General features: G+C 44.8%; 1 protein-coding gene across 2 annotated transcripts; it reads left to right on the top strand.

Moving 5' to 3' along the window:
- The first annotated feature begins 4,265 nt into the window (after positions 1 to 4,265).
- LRRC52 (leucine rich repeat containing 52) lies at positions 4,266 to 21,442 on the top strand. Of its 2 annotated transcripts, none has more exons than XM_004282045.3 (2): positions 4,266 to 5,189; positions 20,985 to 21,442. In XM_004282045.3, the coding sequence occupies exons 1-2, from the start codon at positions 4,568 to 4,570 to the stop codon at positions 21,308 to 21,310; spliced, it is 948 nt and encodes a 315-aa protein (XP_004282093.1). In that variant the 5' UTR covers positions 4,266 to 4,567; the 3' UTR covers positions 21,311 to 21,442. The 2 variants fall into 2 exon arrangements, 1 of the variants encoding a protein (XP_004282093.1); XR_007475370.1 differs by lacking the exon at positions 4,266 to 5,189 and adding an exon at positions 15,527 to 15,633 and having other exon boundaries at positions 20,985 to 21,043.
- The last annotated feature ends 3,757 nt before the right edge of the window (positions 21,443 to 25,199 follow it).

The raw sequence follows: 25,199 nt of genomic DNA, 5'->3' as shown, positions 1-25,199 counted from the left end.
CCCCCAAAACAGTGTGCAGTTTTGAGGCTTCCCCTTGGATTCCTCTGGATAATGAATGTTGCAGAAATGTGTAATGCAGATGAAGCCTGAAGACAAAGGCATCCCTGGGGAACACAGCAATTGGCCTCATTTCCCCTGGCCTGCACTCTGTAAGGTTCCAATCTCCTGCTGGAACTCAGGCAGCCAGAAGGAAAAAGACAAAAATAGTTCATACCAGGTGGTACTAAAAACAGACCCAAGGCTCATTATAGATAGATAGATAGGTAGATAGATAGGTAGATTTGGCCCTTAGGCCCCAGGCTTCCCAGCACTTCTTGGGAGTTTTTTGTGTTTTTCTTTCTTTCAGGCTGACCCTCCTATTAATTTTCATCTCCTTTCCACAGGACTTACCCCAAGCCTCATACCTGCTGAGATGACCTTGCTGAAAAGGGCTCAGACAATGTCAAAAGTCTGGAGTGAATTGGATACCATCAGCAGCTCCTACAGAAATGTCCTTGAAATGTTGACATTCTTTAGATCGAAATTCACTAAATACCCTGCCCAGGAAGCAGGACAAAGTACTAACTTGTATGCCCCTAGGTTCCTAACCCCATGTAAGTACTGACTTGAACACATTAGCAGTTTTTACTTAATGGCACATGTATTATTTTCTGCTATTTTTCTCCTGGGCAAATAAACGTATGTCAAAATTACATTTCCCTTAGCACCTATACCCATGCATCTGGGTGGAATATTTACTGGTTAACTTTTACGGACTTGCTTACACTGTGTCAAGCACTGGGTGGTTGCTTGACTCTCTGTCCCTAGTGCTTGGGTCTTAAAAGCTCCAAGCATCTGTCCTCTCCCTGCACAGACTGGGTCTTCATAGAACTTTAAATTTGGAAGGGCCCTTAGAGAGCATCCTGTCTCATTTCACAGAAAGGAAATCAAGGTCCTAGGAGTCACAAAGTCACACTGCTTTACAGTGAGAGAAATCGAGTGTCTCGGTTGAGTCCACTTTGCTCTATGTCACCCTGCCCTTTCCTTTTATAATATCAGGGGCCTTTTGGATCACGAGAGAGCTGTTTGGAGGCACGCTGGTACCTGAGAGTGATCATTAAGCTGGGAAGTCAGTGTCTCTATCAGATACAGCTAAAAATAGAAGCCTGCCCAAGACCAGGCTCAGCAAGAGAGATTGTACTGATACCAGGGGCTTCTCAGCATGCTCACCTGATACCCCGCCTGTGCTACGGGAGTCATGCTGGCCACCTAGGGGGCAGAGGTAGGCTCATAAAACAGCTGTCCATACTAAGGGCAACTTAGCTGCAGCTGAAGCTGCATGAGTAGCTCACTGGGTGGTGCCTGACAGGTGGGGCTGTGGGGCTGACAGGTGACAGGTGGGGCTACGTGATGTGATTAGAAGGAATAGAAAGGCTCTTCTCTGGGCTCCAAAATTCTTCCCCTACTGGCTCACTGGGTGGTGCCTGAAACCTCTCCATTAAGAAGGAGTTTGGAAGTCCTAAGGAGATTTGGAAATTATCTTGTCCACCTCTCCCAATATGTAGATGAGAAAAATAAAGCCCCAGAGACCTTAAACAACTCCACCAAGGGCAAACAGCCTCATCTAGAATTTCCCAAAAAAGGATCCCTGAGATAGTAGTTTCACTAGATGTTCCTTGAAAAAAGAATTTTTAAGGTTCTGAGATCCGGTAGCCTGGCTACATTCTTTACCCTCCTTTTTCTCGTCCACTCATTCACTAACACATATTTACTCAGTCTCAAAATGAAGAACACACTTTAGGGATCTGGTCTAACCTGGAAAAGCTGAAATTAGCCTGTGGATATTCAGACCTCAGGACCAAAAATTACACAGCTAGCTCAAGCCAAAGGACTATTCCTTGAGGTTAACCACTCATGATGCTTTGTTAAAATAATACTACTTCAGAGAGAGAGACACAGCCACTGTGTGTTGGTCAATAAGCTTTAGTATGCTTTATTCATCTAAGGCTTTTCTAAGTGACAACACTTGTAATCTTATGGCCAGACAGGTAAGCCTGAGCCTGAGGCTAATGTCTTGAGAAAGTTAGTCTACACGAGGGGCTGGAAATTCAATAGGGCAACATGGAGACACTGGTTCCCTGAGGAAAGGAAGAGTCAGAAAGAGAGAGAAAGTCATGGAAGAAAAGGTGGACTTACTTCACTCAGCATGACCATCTCTAGGTCCATCCCTGTTGCTGCAAATGGCATTACTCCATTCTTTTTTATAGCTGAGTAATATTCCATTGTGTGTGTGTATATATATACCACATCTTCATTATCCATTCCTCTGTCGATGGACATTTAGGTTGCTTCCATAGCCTGGCTATTGTAAATAGTGCTGCTATGAACATTGGGGTGTATATATCTTTTCGAATTATGGTTTTCTCTGGATACATGCCCAGTAGTGAGATTGCAGGATCATATGGTAGCTCGGGAGATTGGGACTGAGATATACACACCACTATATATAAAACAGAAAACTAATAAGGACCTACTGTATACCCCAGGGAACTCTACTCAATACTCTGTAAGGCCTATATGGGAAAAGAATCTAAAAAAGAGTGGATACATGTATATGTATAACTGATTCGCTTTGCTGTACAGCAGAAACTAACACAACATTGTAAATCAACTATACTCCAATAAAAACTTTAAAAATAAAGTATTGAGAAGATATTTTTAAAAAAGAAAGAAAGGGTGGAACATCAATAAAATCACTCCACGAGCCCTGGTAGGCCAGGCAGCATCATCTCTCATCAAAAAGAAACACAACACACACAGCGCCATCTAAATAAAGCATCCCCACCCCACCCCACCATCAAACCACACCTTTGCCCCAGCCCCGAAAAGAAACGATCACTTTGGAAATTAATTCTTCTCCATAGACTTCATGTTCCAAATTCCTCTCCTGGGCAATCATGTAAGATCTGATTTATCTGATTTACCAGGAATTTATCATTTTTTTTAATTATAAGGAGAGGGTGACACTTCTATCAATAAAATTCTGCTTCAATTAGTACAATTATCATTTGGGTCATTATTTTAAGTGTTTAAATTTCTACTTAAATAAGGTCACTTTCAATTTGGTAAACACACCAAAGTCATCATCCTAATTCATGGCCTGGGAATGCTGAGTAAGTAAACACAATCAAGCATTAGCTAACCAGCCACAAATCCACTTGAGTTTATTAATTTCTCTCTTGGCAGAGAAACAAGAAAAGGGAGCAAACCATCAGAGACATTCACGCATCATTCATTCAATAAATATTTATTACATACCAGGTGCCAGGCACTGTGCTAAGCTAAATATAGATTTCATTACTTTATTAATATTCAAGTTATGTTATCTATGAATGTTTCAAAGAATGAAATCCTATTTTCCCTAAAATAAAAATTTTAATTCCTGAGATGCTTTTTCTTTGTTTCTGCCCAATGTGCCTTCTTCCATAGAATGGGTGATACATCCTAACACTTAAGCTTCCAGACTCTCCATCCTTCCCTCCAAAAGACGTTCTCCCATTATCCTTCAAGCAGCTAATGAGTATAAACTCATACTAGAAGCACTAGTGAGGCCCTCATTATTTTAAAAATCCTAGAATATAAACGGTAAGAAATAGTTCCTATCATTGCACTCAGATTTTTTTTTAATACATTTGGGTTTTGTTTTAGGGGGAATATTTATACTTGCTCAAAAGGCTTTTAAATACTAGTACACATATATATTCCAAATGCAGACAGGGTTGTATGCAAACTGGGAATACAGTCGTAAGAACACCACCTTATTAGGGAATTTCCCTTGCCTCATTTCAAAGGCGCTCCCCCCTCCTCCACCCTTTCCCATCTTCTCCCGACAACACCCCAAAAATGGCGCCTATCCAAACTCAATACCTAAGGAAGAGACCCACGCTGAGAACTGACCTCAGGTCACTTTTCACATCAGTAAAAAAAGGGAGTTGGACTGGAGATTTCCGTGATCCCTCTGTGGCCTGCGGATTAGGGGGTCCAATCTAGTCTAATCCACTGCACCTCCTTGGGGAGCTGATTCACACGCGCGCACACAGTGAATCCGTGCGCTTCCCCCCACTCCCCCAGGGACAGCCGGCTTCCTGAGTTAACACAAAACACCCTCACACCACCCAGAAGAAGAGTCAGGACTCTCCCTCCCTCAGCTGGGCAGTCTCCGGAGGCTGCTGACATCACAAAGGTGTCAACTGGCAACCTCATTGTCATGTGGCTCTCCCCTGGCTCCCCTTCACTTGCGAACGCAGGGAAAGAGTGAGACCTTTTAAAGCCGCCAAGCCGGCAGGCTTCCAGCAGCAGTCTGGGAGTGAGCAATCAGCAGAGCCACCAAGCCGGGCGGCAGGGCATTGGGCCTCGCGTTTCAACTTCTGTTCAGTTCTCCTGTAATGGAAAATCGCTTCGCCCAAAGCCAGTGTTACAGTTCTTTCCAGCGCCCCTCCCCCCGCCCCACCACGCCCCTCGGCAGCCTCCCGATCAGAGGGACAGCGCCCGCTGGCAAGTGGAAGGAGGGTAGTCGCCGCTTCTTACTATGTCCCGTGCTTCAGGCCCTGGGCCCGGGTGGTTACTCTTTTCCTTTGGAATGGGACTGGTATCGGGGTCAAGGTGTCCAAATAATTGTCAGTGTCAAGCCCAAGAAGTGATCTGCACAGGGGTCCAGTTAACTGAATACCCCTCTGACATACCCCTGAACACCCGGAGGCTGTACCTGAATGATAACAGCATCCGCTTTTTGCCAGCGATGAATCTAGGACTCCTCAGTGACCTTGTTTACTTGGACTGTCAGAAGAACCTGATTCAGGAGGTGATGGATTATACCTTCGTCGGGGTCTTCAAACTCATCTACCTCGATCTCAGCTTCAACAATTTAACCTTGATCTCCCCATACAGTTTCTCCATGCTCAGCAATCTGGTGCAGCTGAACATCTCCAGCAACCCTCATCTGTTATCACTCAACAAGTACACCTTTGCCAACACCAGCTCTTTGAGGTACCTGGACCTCAGAAATACCGGCTTGCAGACCTTGGACCCTGCTGCCTTCCATAACCTCATAACACTCCAGACCCTGTATCTGAGTGGAAACCCCTGGAAATGCAACTGCTCTTTCCTGGACTTCACCATCTACTTAATAATGTCCCCTGTGAACCATCCAGGTGAGGACTTGATTGGGTGCGGGGATGAGGATGTGATGGCATAGGAGGAATTGGTTCCAGAAAAAGTGAAGTCAAAAGATGGTCAGTGTGGGAGAGATATCTGGGTAAAGTTGATTGAAAGCGTTCTTATTGCTCTGCAGGATCCATCCCTGGGTTGACTGGAGAGGCAGTAAGGACCAGTAGAAAAAGTTCTAGAATAGCCATCCAAATAGCTGAGTTCTGCTCCCGCACTCAGCCCTTACTACTTGGCCGTCCTTGGGGAAGTCACAATTTCTCTGTGCCTCAGTTTCTTGATCCATAAAGTAGGGACAGTATTACCAAACATACAGAGTTGTCATGTCAACAGGAAATGATATGTGTGGAAATGGTAAAGTACTGTAACTGCAAAGTGACAAAGAAATACAGGGACACTGTATTCCATTGGTAAACTATTTTAATCTGTTTAAGTCAGTGACTGACTTTTTTCAGGATCTAAAAGTAAATTCAGTCATTCATAGCCAGCAGAAAATCCAGTGGTATGATATACAGAAGGGAAAGTTCAACAGAGACAGAGGAGGGGCACGTGAACGACCTGGACATGAATGAGAGAGAGAGGAGAAGAGAAGGCATTTGATATCTTCTTTGTCTTCAGATGCTAACCTCACAAGGAAGGAGAGCACGGCATGAATGGGTGGAGAATGGACCACCAGTGTCCACTGTGTCAAGCAGGGAGATTCCAATCTCACAGGCAGACTCTCAAGTCTTACCTGGTAGAGTTCCAAGCCAGTTGCTGCCACTCTATCCACTGTCCCCACCCCTCTGCCATGGTCCCTGGGGCACTCTGGTGCCTCATCCCTTCTTCTTTTCAGTGACTTTACTGTCCCATTCTTATCCTTCAATTCCCCCACTCCACCAATACCACTTTCACCCAGGGAAGTCAGAGCTTAGTAGAAGTGTGAAATAACCCCTCACAGAAAGCCTGGAGGCACTGATGTAATTAAACCCTACCAGAACCAAGTCTTCTCTGCCTTCCCTGGGTGTGTGTTTTTGAAAATATTTTCATGCACCAGCTTCACAAAAGTCCTGCTGAAGTTTCCACCCTGAAGTCCTGCCCATGTGGCAATATTCTAGAAAGATTCCTGACCAAAATGACAGACTTTAAGGCACACTGGGGGAGAAGGAGATGGGTGGTGAGAACAAGTAAAAATGTGCCCTCCTGGCTTTCCAACGCACGTGTCTTGAACTGTCTTCCAGGCAGGGGCTGGAATCTGATGAGGCAAGCAAGGCTTCCAGGATGCAGAATCGAAGGTGGCACCGAGACTGAGTGTCTCCTTAAATTTTGTGCCCGAGGCACCTGGCCCTGCTGCCAGGTACTTCAACTTGAGTTAGAATAAATCAAAAGGAACAAATTTTGTCAGACCATCTTAACAGTAGTAATCATAAAAGAACACAGGAGCAGTTTCTTGGGGGGCTTGCCTTGCCTTTCTAGTGATCATGCTTTCCACTTTTCTCAATGACTGGTGCTGTGCTGCTTTCTAGAAAGCTCTCTAAAAGAGGGTCAGTATTAATCATTCTCATGCATCAAATGTGATTCCCCAATGGGATTCTCCCTGTCAGTGTTCATGTAACTAGCCTGTGGACCGGCATCATCTTTTCTTGCCACCTCCCCACCGTTCATACACATTTTCCTTGAGCAGAAACCACCAATTTGCCAGGAGGACCCCCTACTTAGCTGAAAAGGGTAAGTAGCTTGGCTTCTTCCCCAGTGCCTAAGCCTATCACTTCAGTTCCCACCAAATCTCCTGTAATCAGAATTTTGCTTAAAAAGTTGTATCTTCTCAGAACTTTCAGGCTAACTACTTTGGACTCCTTGACTCAATTCAATCCAGGATTGAAAACCAGGTCTGTTTCACTGCATATTTTCAAAAACGTCAGAGGCGGGTGTCTATCTTGTCAAGCTCATAAGCTCCTTGTGAATGAAGAGTCTGGCTTTTGAGGTAGACAAATCTTTCATCCACTGGCCAGTGGGAGCCCCCCACCCTGACGCGCGCACACACACACACACACACACACACACACACACACAACTGCTAATCTGCTCATCTCCCTCTGCTGTTTGGTGGCGTAGAGGAACCCTCCCAGTTCACTTCATACAGAAATATGGTCTCATTGCTCCAGTTCATTACTATTATCTCTTAAAAACAACAGTGAGCCCCAGCTCAGACATAGAATAATTTAGCTTTGTACGGAGCTTTGCAGCTGCTGAAGTTTTTTCACACATGCTGTTTCAGTTTCTCTACTTGAGTGTCACACCAACCCTTAAATTTTGTGCTCTAGGACTGGAAGAGGCTAGGATGGGTATTTTTAACCCCTATCCTATGGTTGAGAAGATAGACTGATTCACCCAAAACCACACAGCTACTAAAAGGCAAGAAAATGGTTGGAACCTCCTGATTTCAAATTCAAGTCTTTTCCCATGTGGCAACTCTCTCTTAAATCCTCATATTACATAACTATGATTGAATAAGTCACTTTAGTTATAAATATAAGTCATGTTTTAAGCATATGCCCACAGCACCTAAATTTCAGCTTTACCTGTCTACACTTGGAACTCACACTAGATCATTTTCATTGGATAATAAGTCCTAGTCATCATAAACTCATTATAATATGCCTGCACTTCCCTTGCAAACTGAGGTTTCACCCCAATCTACCCGAACTCTAAAAGAATGAACCTAACCTCAGTGTTTGCTCTCCTTTGCATGTTATTCAGTCTGGTTCTCCCTTCCCATACACACACACACACACACACAAAACCACAAACATACACATGAACACATATGCAAACACATACATACATGCACATATACAAACACAAAGTTGTATCTACACAAACATACCATACATACATATATACATAATTACATACACACTCACCCACGTATTACATATGCATGACACACATACACATATAAATGCACAGATACACGTCAACACATGAACACACACACAGACACATACACAAAAAGCTGAAAACACTCACACAATAAAATTCATTAGATGCTTCTCTTGCCCTTTAGCCAGACCTCAACATAATGGAAGATGTTTATTTCATGTGACTCTCATATGATGATTCCTGCCTCTGTTAGGTGGAAATATCTTTGCTATTTACAAACACTCTAGTTGAACTCTCAACCTTTAGCCCACCTATTATACCACATTTTCTATCAAAACGGTACTCTCTGGCATGTTCTAGAATGGGGTCTACACATCTCTTCCCCATGTGCCCAAATTTCAGGATACAGGAAGAATTTCTATGAAATAAGCTAAATAACCTGGTTGTTTATAAAGGAGAATCCAACTTAAAGATGGGTTTCATTTTAGACCCAGGGAGATACTAAACCTCAGTATTGGGAGATTTTGCCTGCAGTGCAGTATTGAGGTCTGCATGACAGCAGAATTCCAGTATATAGACCCCTTGTAAAGCAAGGCAGTGAAGTAAGGGACTTCCATGCTACCACTTAGCTCAGGCACTCATCCATTTAAATATTTATTGAGTGCCTATTATGTGCCAAACAAGTGTTCATAGAGGTAGCTAGCCAAGAACCCTGGGGTTGTGCATTGAGATTCATCTGACTATGGGCCACCTGCACCTTATGTGTCCCACGGTCCAATTAGGCACAGCAGAACTAACCTCATGGACACAGCAAGACAAAAAAGGCAAACATGTGCCTTTTGGGGTAGAACAAGTACTTCGGACAGCCTCAGCTTCAGGTGGTGAAGGACGGCCACCATACAGGCAGGAGAGCCCAGTATGAAGAGCTCACGTTCTGGAGTGTAACAGTTGTGGATCATAACCCTAGCCCTGCCACTTTGTATCTGTAGGAGATAGATAATTTACTTAAGCTCTCCACACTTCAATTTCCTCATCTTTCAGACAGGTCTAATAATAGAACCAACCTCTCTAGGGCTGGTGTAAGGGTGAAATGAGAACATTTATAAACTGTCATCAACATTAAGCCTGGCACACCATAAACATTCAATAAACAAATGGTTGGCAGATGTAGGAAAGACACAGGATACTAAGAGAGTAGCAAATATCATTCAGGTGGTTCCTGGGACAAGCAGTGGACTTCAGGAAGGCTCAGCCTTATTGGAGGACAGTGTACCCTGTGCAGGAGATATGACCGTACAGATGCATATGGGGATATAAATAGGAGATGGGAAGGTAGGCAGCAGGTCCCAGGATTCTACTCCCTGAGAAAATGGGACAGAGGGAATCCTGGATTTGAATATTGGATGAGTTATGAATACAGGAGTTCAGACCCTGGGAAATAAAACCAGAAGCTGAAATCAAGGCTTGGTCTCAGCCCAGACCATGAGACTCAGGGCTGGGCCAGCAGCAGCAAGGTGGCTCTTCCTGAGTCACCTGAGTCTGGAACTGAAGTTCTATCTTAAACACAAACCCCACTTCCAGAAACAGGTGTGAACGTGCAGACATCTTTCAAGGGATGAGGGCCAGGAGGTCAGTTCAACGATGGGGCAGACATGGCCTTAGGAGAAGGAAGTCACCTACATGGTGTAATTTTGTGATCTGAAGAGTAATGAGCAGTATTTTTGCCCCAGTCTCTCCCCATCCACTGCCTACCATTGGGCTAAAATTAGCCATTAGAGATTCATCCTTCTGGGTCCCTAAAAGTGCCCCAATGTTGAAAAGGATTGCGAACAAATATGTAAGTTCCAGGGCAGAATAATACCGGTGCCCCTAAGCTTTTATCAACTTTCATATCAGAGGGAAGAGTGAGTTCTTGGGAAATGCAATTAGCTAAGATTAATTCTGCAGCAGTGGGGGAACCTTGAAGGAAGCCAAGATCCAGGAAAGAAATGGAGAGGTGTTAAAACAAAAGACATGAGGGCAATAATATGTCCTTCCCCTATGTCACACCTTGGCTAAGTTCACCCGCCACAGAGGGGCTATAGAGGAGGCTGAATGTTTTATTCACCTTATTTCATCACAAGGCTACAGCAGATAGGAACATCAAAACTTTCCCATATCGACAAGAGATTTGGCGCTATCATCAAAAGTCTTCCTCAAAGGAAACCCTCCAATGATATACTCACCAGATGCACTGAAAACTGCCCAGTCCTCAAAGAGTTCACGTATTCACTTTCCAAACACAAAAATCATAGCAGAAATGGAGGTGAGTTGAAATGTGCTGGTTGCCTGGATGCTCTGATCAATGCAGAGTTAAAACAGGTCCACAGATTCCATTTCCTTTTTGGCTCAGGTCAGAAAATAGGAGAACTAATTCCTGGCTGGAACTGTAATTTTCCAGTCATTAATGCTGTTTGAAGGTGAGAGTAGAAATTGAGCTCTTCCCAGGAGAGGGCTCCCCAGCAGGACAGGGTTGAATGCCTCTGAAGATGCTCTCAAAAACTCATGTAGCTCTAAGCTCCTGGACAGAAAAAGCCTGGCTTCCTACATGCCCTCCACCCTCAAAGTCTGGTCCACCACTGCCCAACAAAAGCTTATGCAGCAGTAGAAATGGTCTAAACCTGTGCTGTCCAATACACTACCCACTAGCCACATGTGGCTGTTGAGCTCTTGAAATTAGGCTTGTAGAACTGAGGAACTGAATTTTTCATTTTACATCATTTCAATTCATTTAAATAGCCACATGTATGGCTAGTGGCCACCATATTGGTGGGCGAAGCCTTTAATATAGGAAGATATAGGAAGCTTAAACTGGAACTTTAGAATCTAGCCATGTCCCAGGTAAGTGGCTATAGAGCCCAGCCCAGCGTGGAGATCTTCTGACACCCAAGTTCAATGCTTTCTCCCATGCCATGGTATTTCCTTACTATCAGGCACATCACAGTCTATTCAACTCTGAAACATTTATTGTATGTTTATTACATGCCCAACATTGTATTTATGTTGCTGGGGTGCTTTATCACAGGGAAAGAAGTCATAATTCCTGTCCTTAATAAGGCAAATCTAGGGGGATACAAGAGAGAGAAAATGCAGTTGAAAGCCAGGAAGCCTGATCCCAGTCATGCCTGTGTGTGATTTGGGGTGAGTCATTTTTCCCTCTGAGTCTCATTTGTCTCTGAAATAAGGGAATAGGATTAGATACTCTATAAATCCCTTCTCGTTGGCAGCCTATGAACCTAAATAGAAAGATAAGATGCACTTAGATGAAGGAAAAGGAGAGCAGTGGTCAGCAGACAGGGTCCCAGATGAGCAAAGTGCACAACGAGTCCGTGTCGAGGTGCAGGTGTTCCTAGAGATGAGGGCAGTGGTCACACAATTAGGAAGTGCAACCTCTAACTCCTGCACTCTCCCGCTTCCTGTCTTAAGCAATGGCCTTGAACAATGTCTGGCCTTGAAAAATGCCTCCACCCCCCAGGCACTTAGTGCCCTGGACTTTCCTCCCAGACCTGATCTGCTCCACCAGTGGTTCTCAAACTGTAATGAGCGCAAGAGCCCAGGCTCCATGTCTAGAGGTGATGACTCAGTGAGATGTTGGGGCAGGTGCTCCTTAGGCCGCATTTTGAGAAACCCTAGGACAATGGTCTGGGTTCTAGCTCTATGGTGGCCGCTCCATCTGGTGAATAAATTGACTTACACTAAGATGTTAGTAGCTAATAATGTTTTGATATGTCTCCCTCAAGGAGCATTTGCAATGTGACAGGGAACAACCAGAAACAGTGAGAATTCAGAAAATCACAGGCTACTAACGTAGATGTGGAGGTAGTCTCAGGACAGAGGTTCCGTCTGTGTCAACCCTTAAATTATAGTCCTTAGGCAATCCTGCTTAGTCCGATGGTGGGGCCCACAAGTCAAAAAGAGGAGTCTGCACAGGAGTGCTGCCAATGCAGGGGGACAAAGCCACTCAGGGACATCTGCAGGGAGCAGGTGGGTTGGGTCATGTGCTGTTTCCAGTCCAAGTCATTTTGAGGGCATTTTGAACAGGAACATCTCAGTCTCATTCTGAGGCTATTTCATCCTGTATTCAAAGCTGCTCTCATAGGATAATGGCCCCATTTGAATCCACCAAGTACAAAATCATCTACAGCTGCGCCAAAACTTAGATTTCCAGAATGAATTCAGGTCCTCACACCCTTCCACTATTAATGCTAGCCCATCTCCTCCACCAGGGAAATTGCAATAAAGACCAGACACCAAAAGAGGGAACAGCTGGGCAGCAGTCATTGCTGAGGCTGTCAACTGCTCCGCTAGCACATCTCTCCCACCTTATCATGGACACCCTGGCCTTGTGGCTCCCTCCTGCTGAGAGCCAGAGGAGCAGCCTCATGAGGACAACAAGGGGGCTGAGAGGGGTGCGACTGGGTCAGTGATCCCTAAATCATCCAGAAAATTCGAGAAGGAATGGGGATGGCAAGCATGTGCGGTTTGGGAAGGACCTCTAACTCAGCCCTGTTGGAATCCCTGAGGGTGGGTGATCTAAAGTTCCCTCGAGCTCAGAAATGCCAGACCTCTATGCATGGCCCCTCTGATTGCCCAGCACCACTCAGGCCCCTGGAAGGAGGCAGTGCAAGGCCAGCCAAAGCAGCCAACCTCAGTTTCTTCATCTCTAGAGATGAAGAATTCCCCAAACTATAAGGAATCCAGCAAAGCATGGATGCAGCTAGAAAGAGAAACAGGGGTCTGGCCATCTAGGGCCTTTGTTTATGGTCTTTCTAGGGAACATGCAATGTATCCTGAGAAGTTTTGGCAGGCAGGCAAGATGGATACAGGGCCAGGAGGCTAGTATGGGCATTCAGACAAGAGAGGATGGCAACAGTGTGGATGAAGAGGTACAGACAGGTCAGAAGGAACTGTTTAGAAGGTAGAAGCAACAGGACTTGGGACTGAACTAGACCCTCCCAGAGTTCCCTGTACTCCCTTTGTGACTCTTAGCACAATTAACAGATTTGTATTAATTTAACATTTGTCTTCCCTGATAGACAGGAAGGTCTGTAAGAGCAAAGAGCAGGTCTGAATCTTCAGAAAGATTCAGACACAGAGAAAATGCTCAAGAAATATTTGAGTGAATAAAAAATCCATGAGACATGGAAAATAAAGGAAAAGAAAAAAATCAAGTATTGGCTTGGACAGCTATGGGGGCTCCACTGTGAGGAGGGGTAGTGAGGGGATTAGGAGAGAAGCCAAGTCCCATCATGAACGTGTTGAGTGGGAGGTCTTTGTGAGCCAGGAGGCATTTGGATATTCTGACCTGAAATTCATAATAGAGAATAAAATATATGTTTGGAAATCATCAGCTCACTGGTGATCATCAAAACCAAACAAAGGATGAGATCAGCCAGGGAAAGAGTTTAGAATGAGAGGGTAACAGGGCAAGGACAGAAGCTTTGGGGGAATGCCAACATATTGAAGCATCAAGTAAGAAGAGCAGAGAACTTAATAAAGTGAAGGGACCAGCAATGGAAATATGGTGCAGGGTGGTGTGGTCTTTCTAGACAGAGGGAAGAACAAGTGCAAAGGCCCTGGGGTGCAATGAGCTCGATGTAGCAGAAGGTGGGTATGGCTGAAGTGGAGTGAAGCCAAGGTAAGAAATGAGGTAAAAAATCAGAGGCCAGATCTTATAGGACCCACAGGCCATGGAGAGGCTTTTGACTTTATTCTAAATGTGACAGGAAGTCACGAAAGGGTTTTGAGCGAGAAGTGACACGATCTATGGTTTACAGCTGGTTCCCACTGCTAGATGGAGAGAGACTGTGGAAAGTGGGGACACAAGTTAAGAGGCTGTCACAGTCCAGGCAAAGGGAAGACTGTGGCTTGGCCCAGGGTAATGGTCCAGAAGATAAGAAGAGGTAAGAATTGGGATATATTTTGAAGGTAGGACTAACAGGATTGTCTCATGGCTTAAATTATGGGATGTGAGAGAGGAAACAGGAAGGGCTCCCAAGTGTCTGCCTGGGTGACTGGTGAACGGTGCTGTCTTCCACCACTGAACTTTTCTAAATTGCCTATTATCCATGAGGATAATAACTGTCCACTATCTGGATTTTTCTGAGAAGATGAGTTATTATTCAGCAGGTCCAGCTCTAGGCCAAACTGAGAGCAAACTAGAGTTTTCCATTAGCTTCCAGGAACTGCTTGGTACCATCCCCCAGGCCTGTCATGTAGCTGGCTCCCCTCCTCCATCAAGAAAGGCAGTAGCAGGGGTTCCCCAGGGAAGGGATTAAGTCATTGGCTTCTTTTTCAGAGGACTTTACACTTTAAGCCTTCTTTTATCAGTGGAATGAATGGTTCTATCTCCTGCTGACAGAATTTTGGGCACTGACAAGCACATGAGAAGTATTATGAGGAAAAGGGGTCTTTCTACCTCTAAATCTTGCCCATATACAACCACTTATACAAAAAAACCAGTCCTGTAGCCTAAAGCACCCTTAAAGCACAGGAATAATCAGATTGAACTTGCTGGATTTCAAGGTTGTTCCTGTAATGTTCCAAGAGTCTATGAATCAGGTTTAACCTTTACCAAAATATGAACTCTTTATCCAAGGGAAAAAACTGTATCAGATAAGAACTGTACTGCCCAAGCCCAAATCGTCCAAAGCCAAGGATGCTTCAGACCGAGAGTCAGCACACTTTCCATGAAAGGGCAAATAATAAATATTTTAAGCTTTGTGGGTCTTTGTTGCCACTATTCACTCTGTCATTTGTAACATGAAAGCAGCCATAGAATATACATGAATGAATGGGCATGGCTGTGTTCCAATAAAACTTTATTTACAAAAACAGGCTGCAGGATGGATTTGGCCCACAGGTTGTAATTTGCTGAAGCCTGGCTCATGCCATCAAGGGAAGACAGCTGAGTGATGAGGAAAAGAAGCTCTAGGGTGGCAAAGGTAGGAGCCAATGGAGGACTAGAAATGCTCAGAGGACCACGCATGAGGGTCTAAGAAGGGAGCCTTGCTGGCCAGTTGGCTTTGGTGGTGCTGGGCTGCTGTACAGTCCAGTCTAGGTTTCCCTCTAGGGAGTCTTCTCCTCTGGGCCACCCATAGTACAGCAGAATATGATAGTGACCCCTCAAATTCTATCAGAAACCAGTCCTAAACAGCAAGGCCAAAAATATGAGTTTAAGAACTGCTGTATGAGATTAAACCGATAATCCAGCCATTCTCTATGCATTCAATAGACATTTATCAAACCTCTGTTGTGTACCAGGCACTAGGGATACAAAGGTGAACAGATAGGGTCTCTGCTCTCAAACAGTAATTGGGGAATAATAATAACTACCTTTTGCCATCATGCTGGCAGCCCTTGCATCCTCAGCCCCTTCCCCATCTGCACTTACCCTCATTTCCTTCTCTGCAGTCTCAGAGGACACTTCAAGGCTTACCCCTCCATTTGAACAGAACAGTCATCTGTTCCTGCCTCCTCCAGGACTTCACACCCCTTAGCTCACTGAATCCTTCCCCAGACTCTCATGAGGTAAGCAGGGATTGGTATTAGCCTAGTGTAGAGTAGTCTAAGATGGCAAGAGGTTAGTTAGCTGACCCACCTATAGTCTTCTATCTCCCCAGGTTCCCTTTCCTCCAGCCGAGCATTATGTCAATGACATTGACCCCAAGGGGCATTAATAACAAGCAATATTTAATTCACTCAACAAACATACTTTGAGCTCTAGTATGTGTTAAGCACTATTCTAGATGTTGAGGACACAACAGTGAAAACAAATCCATGTCTTCATGGAGTTCATAATCTAGTGGGCGGAGGCAGACAAATGAATAGGTAGTTGACAAATACATAATTTAGCTGGAGAAAAGAATACTGAACATCTAATGATGTTCAGGCAAGCTAGGGCCTAAGGAGGAAAAATAAGGGAATTAGGCCTTTCTCTAGGTTCCAGGTGGAAGTTTCATGACAAAGTGCTTAAGCTGATGGAAACTGGTATTTGCTCTCCAAGTTGCAGTGTAATTGAGAGAGAAGTCTCCAGATTCTATCCTCTCACTCTATGTGGCCACCACATGGAGGCTGGCCTCCTCCACTCAGCCCAGACAGGTCGTAAGCAAGACTGCCCAGGGAGCTCAGAGCAGCCTGCTCCTCTGGAGAGCTAAACAGACCCCAGAACTGTGGTCCCTTCTGCAGACCAAGAAAAGGAGCAATTCCTCTTAAAACCACCAGGTTCAAGCTGGCTTTCTGAAGGAAGGCTTTCTGGGTTCCTGCATTAACAGGTGTGGTTCTGGGCCCCAGAAACCCTTGCTGCTGCTCCATGCATTCGATTTTGGCAGACAGGTTTTCCACCTGTGAGCAACGTGCCACATGTGGAACTAAATAAGGGGGTAGTTTATGTTTCCTTAGGAACTATTTGCAGGAAGAATTTAAACATTAATGACACTGTAATTGTACCTGGGCGCTTTAACTGGGGCAAATGTCCTGCACCTATGAAGTAGAGCTGAGGAAGTAATAAGATGGGGCTTAGTCACATGTTTGTAATGTGAATGAAAGCCCTGGGATTGTGCAGCACACAGAACACACAGCCTTTTCTCAGAGGCAAGGAGATCAAGAAAGGCAGAGACAGAATAATTGATGAACAATTTATTCATTCTGTAGCCTGGGAATAGTTAAAACTACTTAGTGGGGTGCTCAGGAGTAGAATTTAATTTTATGAAGCACCTTATATGGTGTCTAGCACATATCAGACACTCCAGGATGAGTAGATAGGTCTATAAACTCTAAAGTCGTCATACTAGACTAGGAAAAGAATGCATGACTAACAAGCTAAAGAAGAGGAAATGAAATAATAAAATAGAAGGAACATAGTCAAGGGGTAGGGTCATTTAAAAAGTAGGACAAATGGAAAACAAATAGTTAGTCCAAATATATCAGTCTAACATTAAACATTAATGGGCTGATTAAAATACAAAGTTTGCTAGATTGATGAAAAACAAAACCAAACTACATCCTGCTTACTAAATATGCCTTAAGTATAGAAACATAGAAAGATCAAAAGTAAAAGGATGGGAAAAGCTACACAATGCAAACACTAACCAAAAGAAATTTGGTACAGCCATACTTATGTCATCAAACAGAGTACACTCTAAGGTACGAAGCATTACTACAGATAATAAGTGATATTGATCAATGAGAAAAGGATAAATCTATCAAGAAGAGGTAACTTTATATGCATCTAATAGCATAGCTTCAAAATATGTAAAGCAAAACTTGACAGAATTATACAGAGAAGTAGACAACTGCATAATCATAACTGGTGGCTTTAACATACTTCCCCTGTAACTAATAGACAACTAACAATCTAATAGTAACGGAGACAATAGTTTTGAAAAGTCAATAAAGTCAATAAAAAGTCAAAGAATATAAAGAGTCGATAAAGATATAAATAAAATAAATAAAGATACAGAAGATCTGTATAAAACCACACCTTAATCAACATACAATGTACTCAACAAAGACAGAATACATTTTTTTCAGTGCACATGCAAAAACTACTAAAATCGACTTTATGTCCAGCCATAAAGCAAATTCTCGATAAATCTCAAAGGGTTGAAATCATAAAGAGTATGTCTCTGACCACAGTAGAACTGAACTAGAACTCAATAATAAAAACATTACTAGAAAATCCCCAAATACTTAAAAATTAAATAAGTCATTCAGTGAATGATAGCTCTTGTTATCAAGAGCAGTAATGATCAAACAAGGATTATGTCATCAAGAGCTAAAAATGTCTCTAGTAGGAGAGAAAAGATGTACCCCTTTTCTAGCAAATAACCACCGAGCAACACAGAATGTGATAGGTGCAGTAAGAATGATACTAGGAAATGCTATAGATGAGTTCGAAGTGGGAACAATCACATGACTGCCCTCTGACGTGGTTTGGGAAGGGTTACTGGGGGTAGATGCATGTACACTAGACCTTGAGGGACAGGAAGGACTTGATCACGCAAAAGTTAGAGGAAGAGATATTTGATGCAAAAAGAGGAGTGTAACAAAGTTAGCTACAGATAAGGGGGATATGTAATCAAGGAATAAAGACAGTTTAATTTGAAAAGGGTGGGGTACTGGGAGCACTCAGAATTAAGGTGGGGAAGGTAGGAGGGGGCAGATCCTGAGGGCTCTGAACACCAGGCCAGTTGATCTGGATGTTATTCTGAGCCCCACAGGGGAGTCAGAGGAGGGTTTTGATCCAGAGTGTGGCTGGCAAGAGCCTAGCTTGCAGAAGGGGAAATCTGGCGGGAGTGTGTGAAATGGTCCAGAGCTGGGAAACTGGGAATGGGTGGAGACAGACCTGCTAAGAGTTGAGAGCTCATACCTTGGCGGTGACAGGCAATGAGGGGGGGAGAGTGAATGCAGCAGTAGAAAAACCCTCCCCACAGATCCACCCACATCCCTCACTTAAAAGCAGCCTAACGATGCATTAAAATCACTGCCTAATTGCTCCTTTCAAGGTAATGCTCCAAAATGGAGAAATATGCGTTTAATGTTTAGTCTCATCTCTGCCACCCAAGCGCCAATTTAAAAGCCTAATCTTTTTAAAAATAGAATGAGGTAAACTGCCGTAGGCACACTCCAGACCCTCAGAATCCCACGTTCTCCTTTCTCAAATACATCTTTCTTTGTATATTCCCACGTGGTGTCTCTGGCAGCTTGGGCAGGTGACTTAAGCCCTCTCTTGCTAGAATTCCTGAAGATGGCAGGGGCCTGCCTTACTCCTCACTAGCCCCACTCTTGGACCTCCTGGGCAAAGCCCCAGAGGTCCTGGAAGCAGGCTGACTAGAGACAGGTCTTGAGGTGTAATTGTGTTCCTGTCCCTTTACAGCACGCTGAGATGGAGGCCCAAGGCCCCTTTCCCTCTCCCACGGGCCAGGGTTGCCCTGAGGGCCACTGTCTCACACTCATTCTAGAGAGGGGCTTCTTCCTCTCCTTTCCTCTGTAATCTTTGTAACCAGTGGATGTAGCAGCCCCCATGCTGGCTTCCTCCTCGTATGTCTACAGCCTCCTCCATCAGGGAGTCCTCACAGCACCACAGACTTCAGGCCATCTTCCTGAAAGTAACAAATGACTTCACTATAGGTGCACTGACCCAGAACCAGGGTGCAGGGAATAGTGTCCAGCTTGGAGAGGACTTAGCACTCAGCCTGGACAGCTGTCTCCAGCCACCCAAAGCCAGCTGCCTCCTACCCAGTCAGCTCACTTCTGTATTCCTCTCCCTAATTGTCCTGCTTCTAGCTCCAGTCCAGACCTGATTTCCCTCACGTCCTTGGTCACCAAGGATATCAGTGTCTTCACATAGTCTGGAGTTTCTACCCTGATCTAGGTGAAGCTTCCCCCCACACTTGCCTCTCTCTGTATCTCCCACTTCTGCCAAAAAAGCTCAGATAGCTCAGTCTGGGTTTTCTCTGTCTCCTGTCCCCTGACTGGAACCTGCAGGTTATCCAAAACCTTCAAGTTAGGAAACCTTCCTGCGTCTCAGTTTCCTTATGTGTAAAACAAGGATGATAGTGTGTGTCAACGTTGCTGTAAGAATTAAACGAGATAGCATTTGTATATCACTTAGCATGTAGACAGAACTTGGTAAATATCAGCTGCTATTATGATTTGGATCATAGTTTTCTCAAACCCTGGTCTCAACCCTGAATGGGAGCTCATTTATCTAATGCTTATTTATATTCACCTGGACACCGCTCACAGGCACCTCAGCATCAACACGGCGGAGTATATGGAGCTAGAAAAACGCAGGGCTGATGACAGGGCTGAGTCATCTGTGCATCTATTGTGCACAGTGTATTGTGTGCACTATTGTGTACAAAGCTTGCCTTCTCACCTGCGGCAGTTAAATCCTCCTAACTACCCTGAGAATAGGTATCATTCTTTGTAAGATGAGGCAATGGTATTCAGAGACAGAGTCAGACATCCTGCTGAAGTTTACCAAATTAGTAAGTAACAGTGTGTTTGAACCTTAGTCTGTCTGTCTCCAGAGCCCACTTGCCTTCTGTTATATACTGAAGTCCGCAGTGCTTGGTGTGGAAAGGTGCTGAGAGAAGGAGCCAGGCAGCTGAGTCAGTGGCTAAAAAGGACTGAAGGCTCATGTAGATCATATGATCATCTAGTGATACCAACATCACCACTGAGAAACAGAGCTGCTTCCGGTATTGGCTGTCTCTTTTCCCTGAGCTCCCCCTTTGTTTCTCCAGGTTGGGGGCAGGTGGAGCTGAGGGTGAGGCATAGAGAGCACACAGTAGGCATTTCCAGAGAATTTTGTCCCTCCTAAGTGGCGTGCGATGACATTGGGTGGCCTTAGTGATCCCTGGCTGGGCTCAGGAACAGGACAAGGGGAAAGGGCAAAGCAGAGGGGGAAGGAGGGGGTCAATAAGAGGAAGGGGAGACAGAGATGACGAGCACTGGTGGAGTTCTGTGGAGTGTCAACACTCCACGGCAATCTTGCTTAAGTTTCCAACCTCCCAGCTCCTGCTGTGGTCTCTCGTTCCTTGAGGAGCTTTAGAAAGCAAAGCCCATTTTCAGGAGGTGAATCTGAACACAGCTAAGCCTCGGGCAAAAAGCAGTCCAGGAGCAGTCTCAAACCTTAATGTGCCCCAGAGATCACCTGGGGATCTTGTTAAGATTCAGATTCTGATTCAGGAGGCCTTGGGGTGGTGCCTGAGATCCTGCATTTCTAACGGGGTCCCTGTGATGCCGATATCGCTGGCCCGCAGACCACACTTTGAGTAGCGAGAGTCCAGACAGCCTCTCCAAGTCCCTGCTGGCCTCAGCACCCTGGGAGTTCTGCTGTTTCAGCACTCTGCCTGCTGTGTGTTTCCTCTTAGATGAACAAAATGCCACGTGCCTGGAGCCCACAGAACTGGCAGGGTGGCCCATCACGAAGGTGGGGAACCCGCTCCGGTACATGTGCGTCACGCACCTGGACCACCAAGACTACATCTTCCTGCTGCTCATCGGCTTCTGCATCTTCTCCGCGGGCACCGTGGCCGCCTGGCTGACGGGCGTGTGTGCCGTGCTCTACCAGAATGCCCGCCGCAGATCGAGCGAGGATGAGGCAGAGGACGAGCTCGGGCAGAGGGTAGAAGCCAGCAGGAGGATTTTTCAAAGCAGGGTGGAGTCTGGCCAGGACGGGTTTCCTCAGCTGATTTAGTTGCCAGGCGCTGCTGTCTGATGGACCTTTCCCCGGCTCCCTGCTTTCTGTCTTGCCCTCCCCTTCCCACTCCTCAAAGCTGTCTTAGAGGTTGAAGCCTACTAGTAAAATAAATAAAACATTTGGTGGCCATTTCACAGGTTGGTCCTTTCCTGTTCAACCAACCCAGGGATAATTCCTTGATCTCAGAAGGATGGCATAGAACAAAGTCTAGAGAAGCTGTTGGAGGCACCTAAATGCTGAGGAAGGCCACCCCGAAAGCGGGCCAACTTGTGTTTGATGAGCACCTACTATGCTATGCCCCTAAACTAAGTGCTGGAGGGAGGGATGTGACAAATACAAGATTTGAGATCCGTCCTCAAAGAGCAACAATTTAGGGCAGGGTTGTGGGGGGAGGGCAGTCAAGATTAAAGTGATTCAAATGGAGAAAAATACAAGGCAAAATGACAAGGACTAACATGAATGGAATATGTCTATGGGCTATCTTCACACTTCACCTCCTAATTATCACAACAATCCTACTTTACAGTGACACTGTTTTACTCAAATGGTAAGCAGTACAGCCTCCCAAAGTCCACATTCTTTCCTTTGAACAAAGCTGCCTTTCAAAGGAATGTTTAGCAACATAACCAAAGGTTCGTCGTGTCAGCCTTGGACAAAACGAAGGAGAGAGGCACACAGAGCCAGCCACCACTTACTGAGGCCTTACCAAATGCCCAGCATCCTACCACGCTTCAGAAACATTTTCTCATGGGGTTAATCCTCACAACAACCAGGTCAGGAGGTCATTGTTTCCTCATTTTTCTGATGCTCAGAGAGACCACAGCTCAAGATCACACAGATGATAAGATGCAGAACAATTGCTGAACCTCAGGCTGCCTGACCCCAAAGCCCATGCTCTATGCACTGTGACCTCCTGTCTCTGATAAAGCAACAGAATAGCTAAGTATGTACCCATATGGTCCTGCTCTCAGGACTGCTTAGGAGAAGGGAAAGAGAGCAGAAGGCAGGGGTGGCTCAACCCAAAGACCCATTCCAGGTTTTCCCTTTCTCTCTACCCAGATCAAATCATGCTCACGTTCAAAACTAGATCAAAGGCCCGCCCATGGAGCTCGCTGTCCCTAAACCCCCAACCAGACCTACCTTTACCTCTGCACTTCCGCTGTGAATTGCACGTTATTCCCCCAAATTTGTCTGGTGTGATGGTTAAGAGCATGCGCTCACAAATAGGATTCCTACCCCTGGTTTTGTCCTTACACCTGGTTTTGTCCTTACACCTGGTTTTGTCCTTACACCTGTGTGAACTTGGGCTTCCTACTTGTCATGACCTTGAGGACAGAGACTGCCTGTTATTCTCCATGGACACAGCACATGCCTTACACAAAGGAGGGGCTCAATAAATGTTTATTATCGCATTCTATTTAAATCCCAGCTCACCAATCATTCTTATTCTGTTATCCTGATTGTGAGGGGTGACCATGGACAAGTTATTTAACTTCTCTGTGCCTCAGTTTCTTCATCTGTAAATGGCACTCATTATAGTGCTTACATCACAGAGGGATATTGTGAAACTAAAATGAATACCAATTATAATAATATATCCTGGAATAATTTTAGACTTACAGAAAAGTTACAAAGAGAGAACAGAGAATTCCCATATAGCCTTCACCCAGTTTCCCCCAAAGTTAGCTCATATTACAGTTATCTCACAGTACATCTGTCACAACTAAAAAAGTAACGTTGGAATATTACTATTAACTAAACTTCAGACTTTATTTGGATTTCACCAGTTATTCCCCAATGTCCTTTTTCTGTTCCAGGATCCAATCGAGGTTACCACATTTGCATTTAGGATATTCTTAAAAATAACAATATATCTAACATTTATTGGGCATTTCTGTATGTCAAGCATTGTTCTGAGTGTTTCTATATATAGACTCATTTAACTGTCAAAATAACCCTGTGAGGTGGATATTAGCATTATTATTATCCCCATTAGATAAGGAAATTAGGGCTTAAGTAACTAGCTCAACATTACACAATAAGACCAGAAGTCAAACCAGCTCTGTCTGACTGTTTCCCCCAAAGCACTAGTCAATAGTAGCTCTCAAGAATTTAAACTACCAAGATAGTCTTGGCAAAAGAAATCTGAATTGCAGCTTTGCACAATAGTTTCTCTCCTAAGAGGCCCTGGCTCTTTCCACACACAAACAAAAACAAAACAAAAAAAAAAGGACTCAGCATCTTCTCTGACTGGCCCTGAAGAGACTGCAGTGAAGGGGCAGAATCAAGACGCTCGGGGATCTTAGAGTCCAGTTTGGTGGAGACATAAGTAAACAGGTGATTTCAGGCCAGAGTGGTAAGTGAAGGGTAGGCCTCGGGGTTCAAAGGGACACAAGGGAGGGATACTAACCCAGAAAGTAGTAGGGAGTCTTGAAAGGCTTCCCTGAGGAAGAGACATCTAAGCTGAGACTTGAAGGTTGAGTTGGAATGAGCCAGGCAAAGTGGCAAAGAATATATGTGGGCTAGGGGGACATTCTAAGTAACAAGAACTATACATGCAAATGCCCAGAAGTGGGAAAGAGCCTGACACACCATTATAGCTAGAATATAGAGTGGAAGGAGAGGAAGACAGGAGAGAGGTCATGTAAGAGAGAGACCCAAGGCCAGACTCCGAAGTCCTTACGCATACCTTGTGTTACTCAGGGTTATGATAGGTTCTGCTGCAGTAACAGAAAAACCCCAAAGTTTCCTTGACTTAACACAACAAAGACACTTTTCACTTATGTACAGTCCAATGTGGGAAGGGCAGCCGTCCTCCATCCTGCAGCTACAGCCTCTAGAACACGAGCCTCAGGTCCACTGCAGGAGAGAGAAGAGATATAATGGGCATGTAGCTCTTACCTCCCCGGGCCTGGAAATGACACATGTCACTTTCCCTCACACTTTGCATGGCCCCAACCTCATGGCAGTCTGTGTGCCAGGAAAGCAAAAGGCGATGGTGGACAAAATACTGCGTCTAGCCTACCGTGATAAGGAATTTGAAGTGTCCCCTGGGGACCCCAAGGTCCACTCGAGAGTTTTTAGCATGAGAATCACATGGTCTAATTTGTGCTTTAGAAAGCTCACTCTGGCTGTAAGGTCTTCACCTTAGGTGAAGGGAGGGAGGTATGATGGCAAACAAGGAAACTAGCATATTGCGCTTTTCCAGGGGAGACAGAGGGTGACGGAGCAAGGGCTGTGGCACTGGGAACAGAGAAAAGCATATGAATGTCAGTTATGTCGGAGGTAGAGTTGACAGAATTCTGTGAGTGACTGGACAGGGGAGGTAGGGAAAGAATGGATGGGCGGAGGATACACAGAAAGTAGAAGGAGTTAAGGAGGGTGCCCAAACTTCTGATTTGGACAGCCAGGGGCCTGGTAGCACCAGTCACCCAGGAAGAGAGAACCATCGTGGTTTACTGGATGTAAAAACTGGCCAAACAATAAAACATGAGGAGCGGGACAGGGCGTTAGTGGCAGGCGTCGGGGGACGTGGGGAGACAGAAGGTTAAATCATTATTCTCTTCAGTGGAAAGTCAATAGACAGTGCCTAAAATTGAAAAATCAGATAGAAGCAATATAAGCATATTCTTTAGAGATACCAAAAAAAATCAGTCAAAAGAGTTTCAAGTGTCTGCCTCTGGGGAGGGAAAAGCATGGGGGAAAAGAATGGAAGATTGCTGTTTTTCATAACAAATTTTGTAGAACTACAACTCTTTAAATAAACTATGTGCTTCTGTATTTGATTAAAATGTTTTTTTTTTTAAAGAAAAGACTGGCTTGTCTAGGGTGTTGCTACCTTCAAGAGGTGTCTTTAACCACCGTTTTTATACAGAGGGGTATCCAC

Source organism: Orcinus orca, chromosome 1 (genome assembly GCF_937001465.1).
Source record: "Orcinus orca chromosome 1, mOrcOrc1.1, whole genome shotgun sequence".
Taxonomy (NCBI): Eukaryota; Metazoa; Chordata; class Mammalia; order Artiodactyla; family Delphinidae; genus Orcinus; species Orcinus orca.
The sequence above is the reverse complement of the archived record's forward strand: the minus strand, read 5'-3'. Positions and strand labels throughout refer to the sequence as shown.

What these genes read in the sequence shown, in the direction of transcription:
- LRRC52 (XM_004282045.3), top strand. Translation starts at nt 4,568, where the DNA reads ATGTCCCGTGCTTCAGGCCCTGGGCCCGGGTGGTTACTCTTTTCCTTT. An exon ending in GTCCCCTGTGAACCATCCAG is followed by an intron (nt 5,190 to 20,984) that starts GTGAGGACTTGA and finishes GTTTCCTCTTAG; the next exon opens with ATGAACAAAATGCCACGTGC.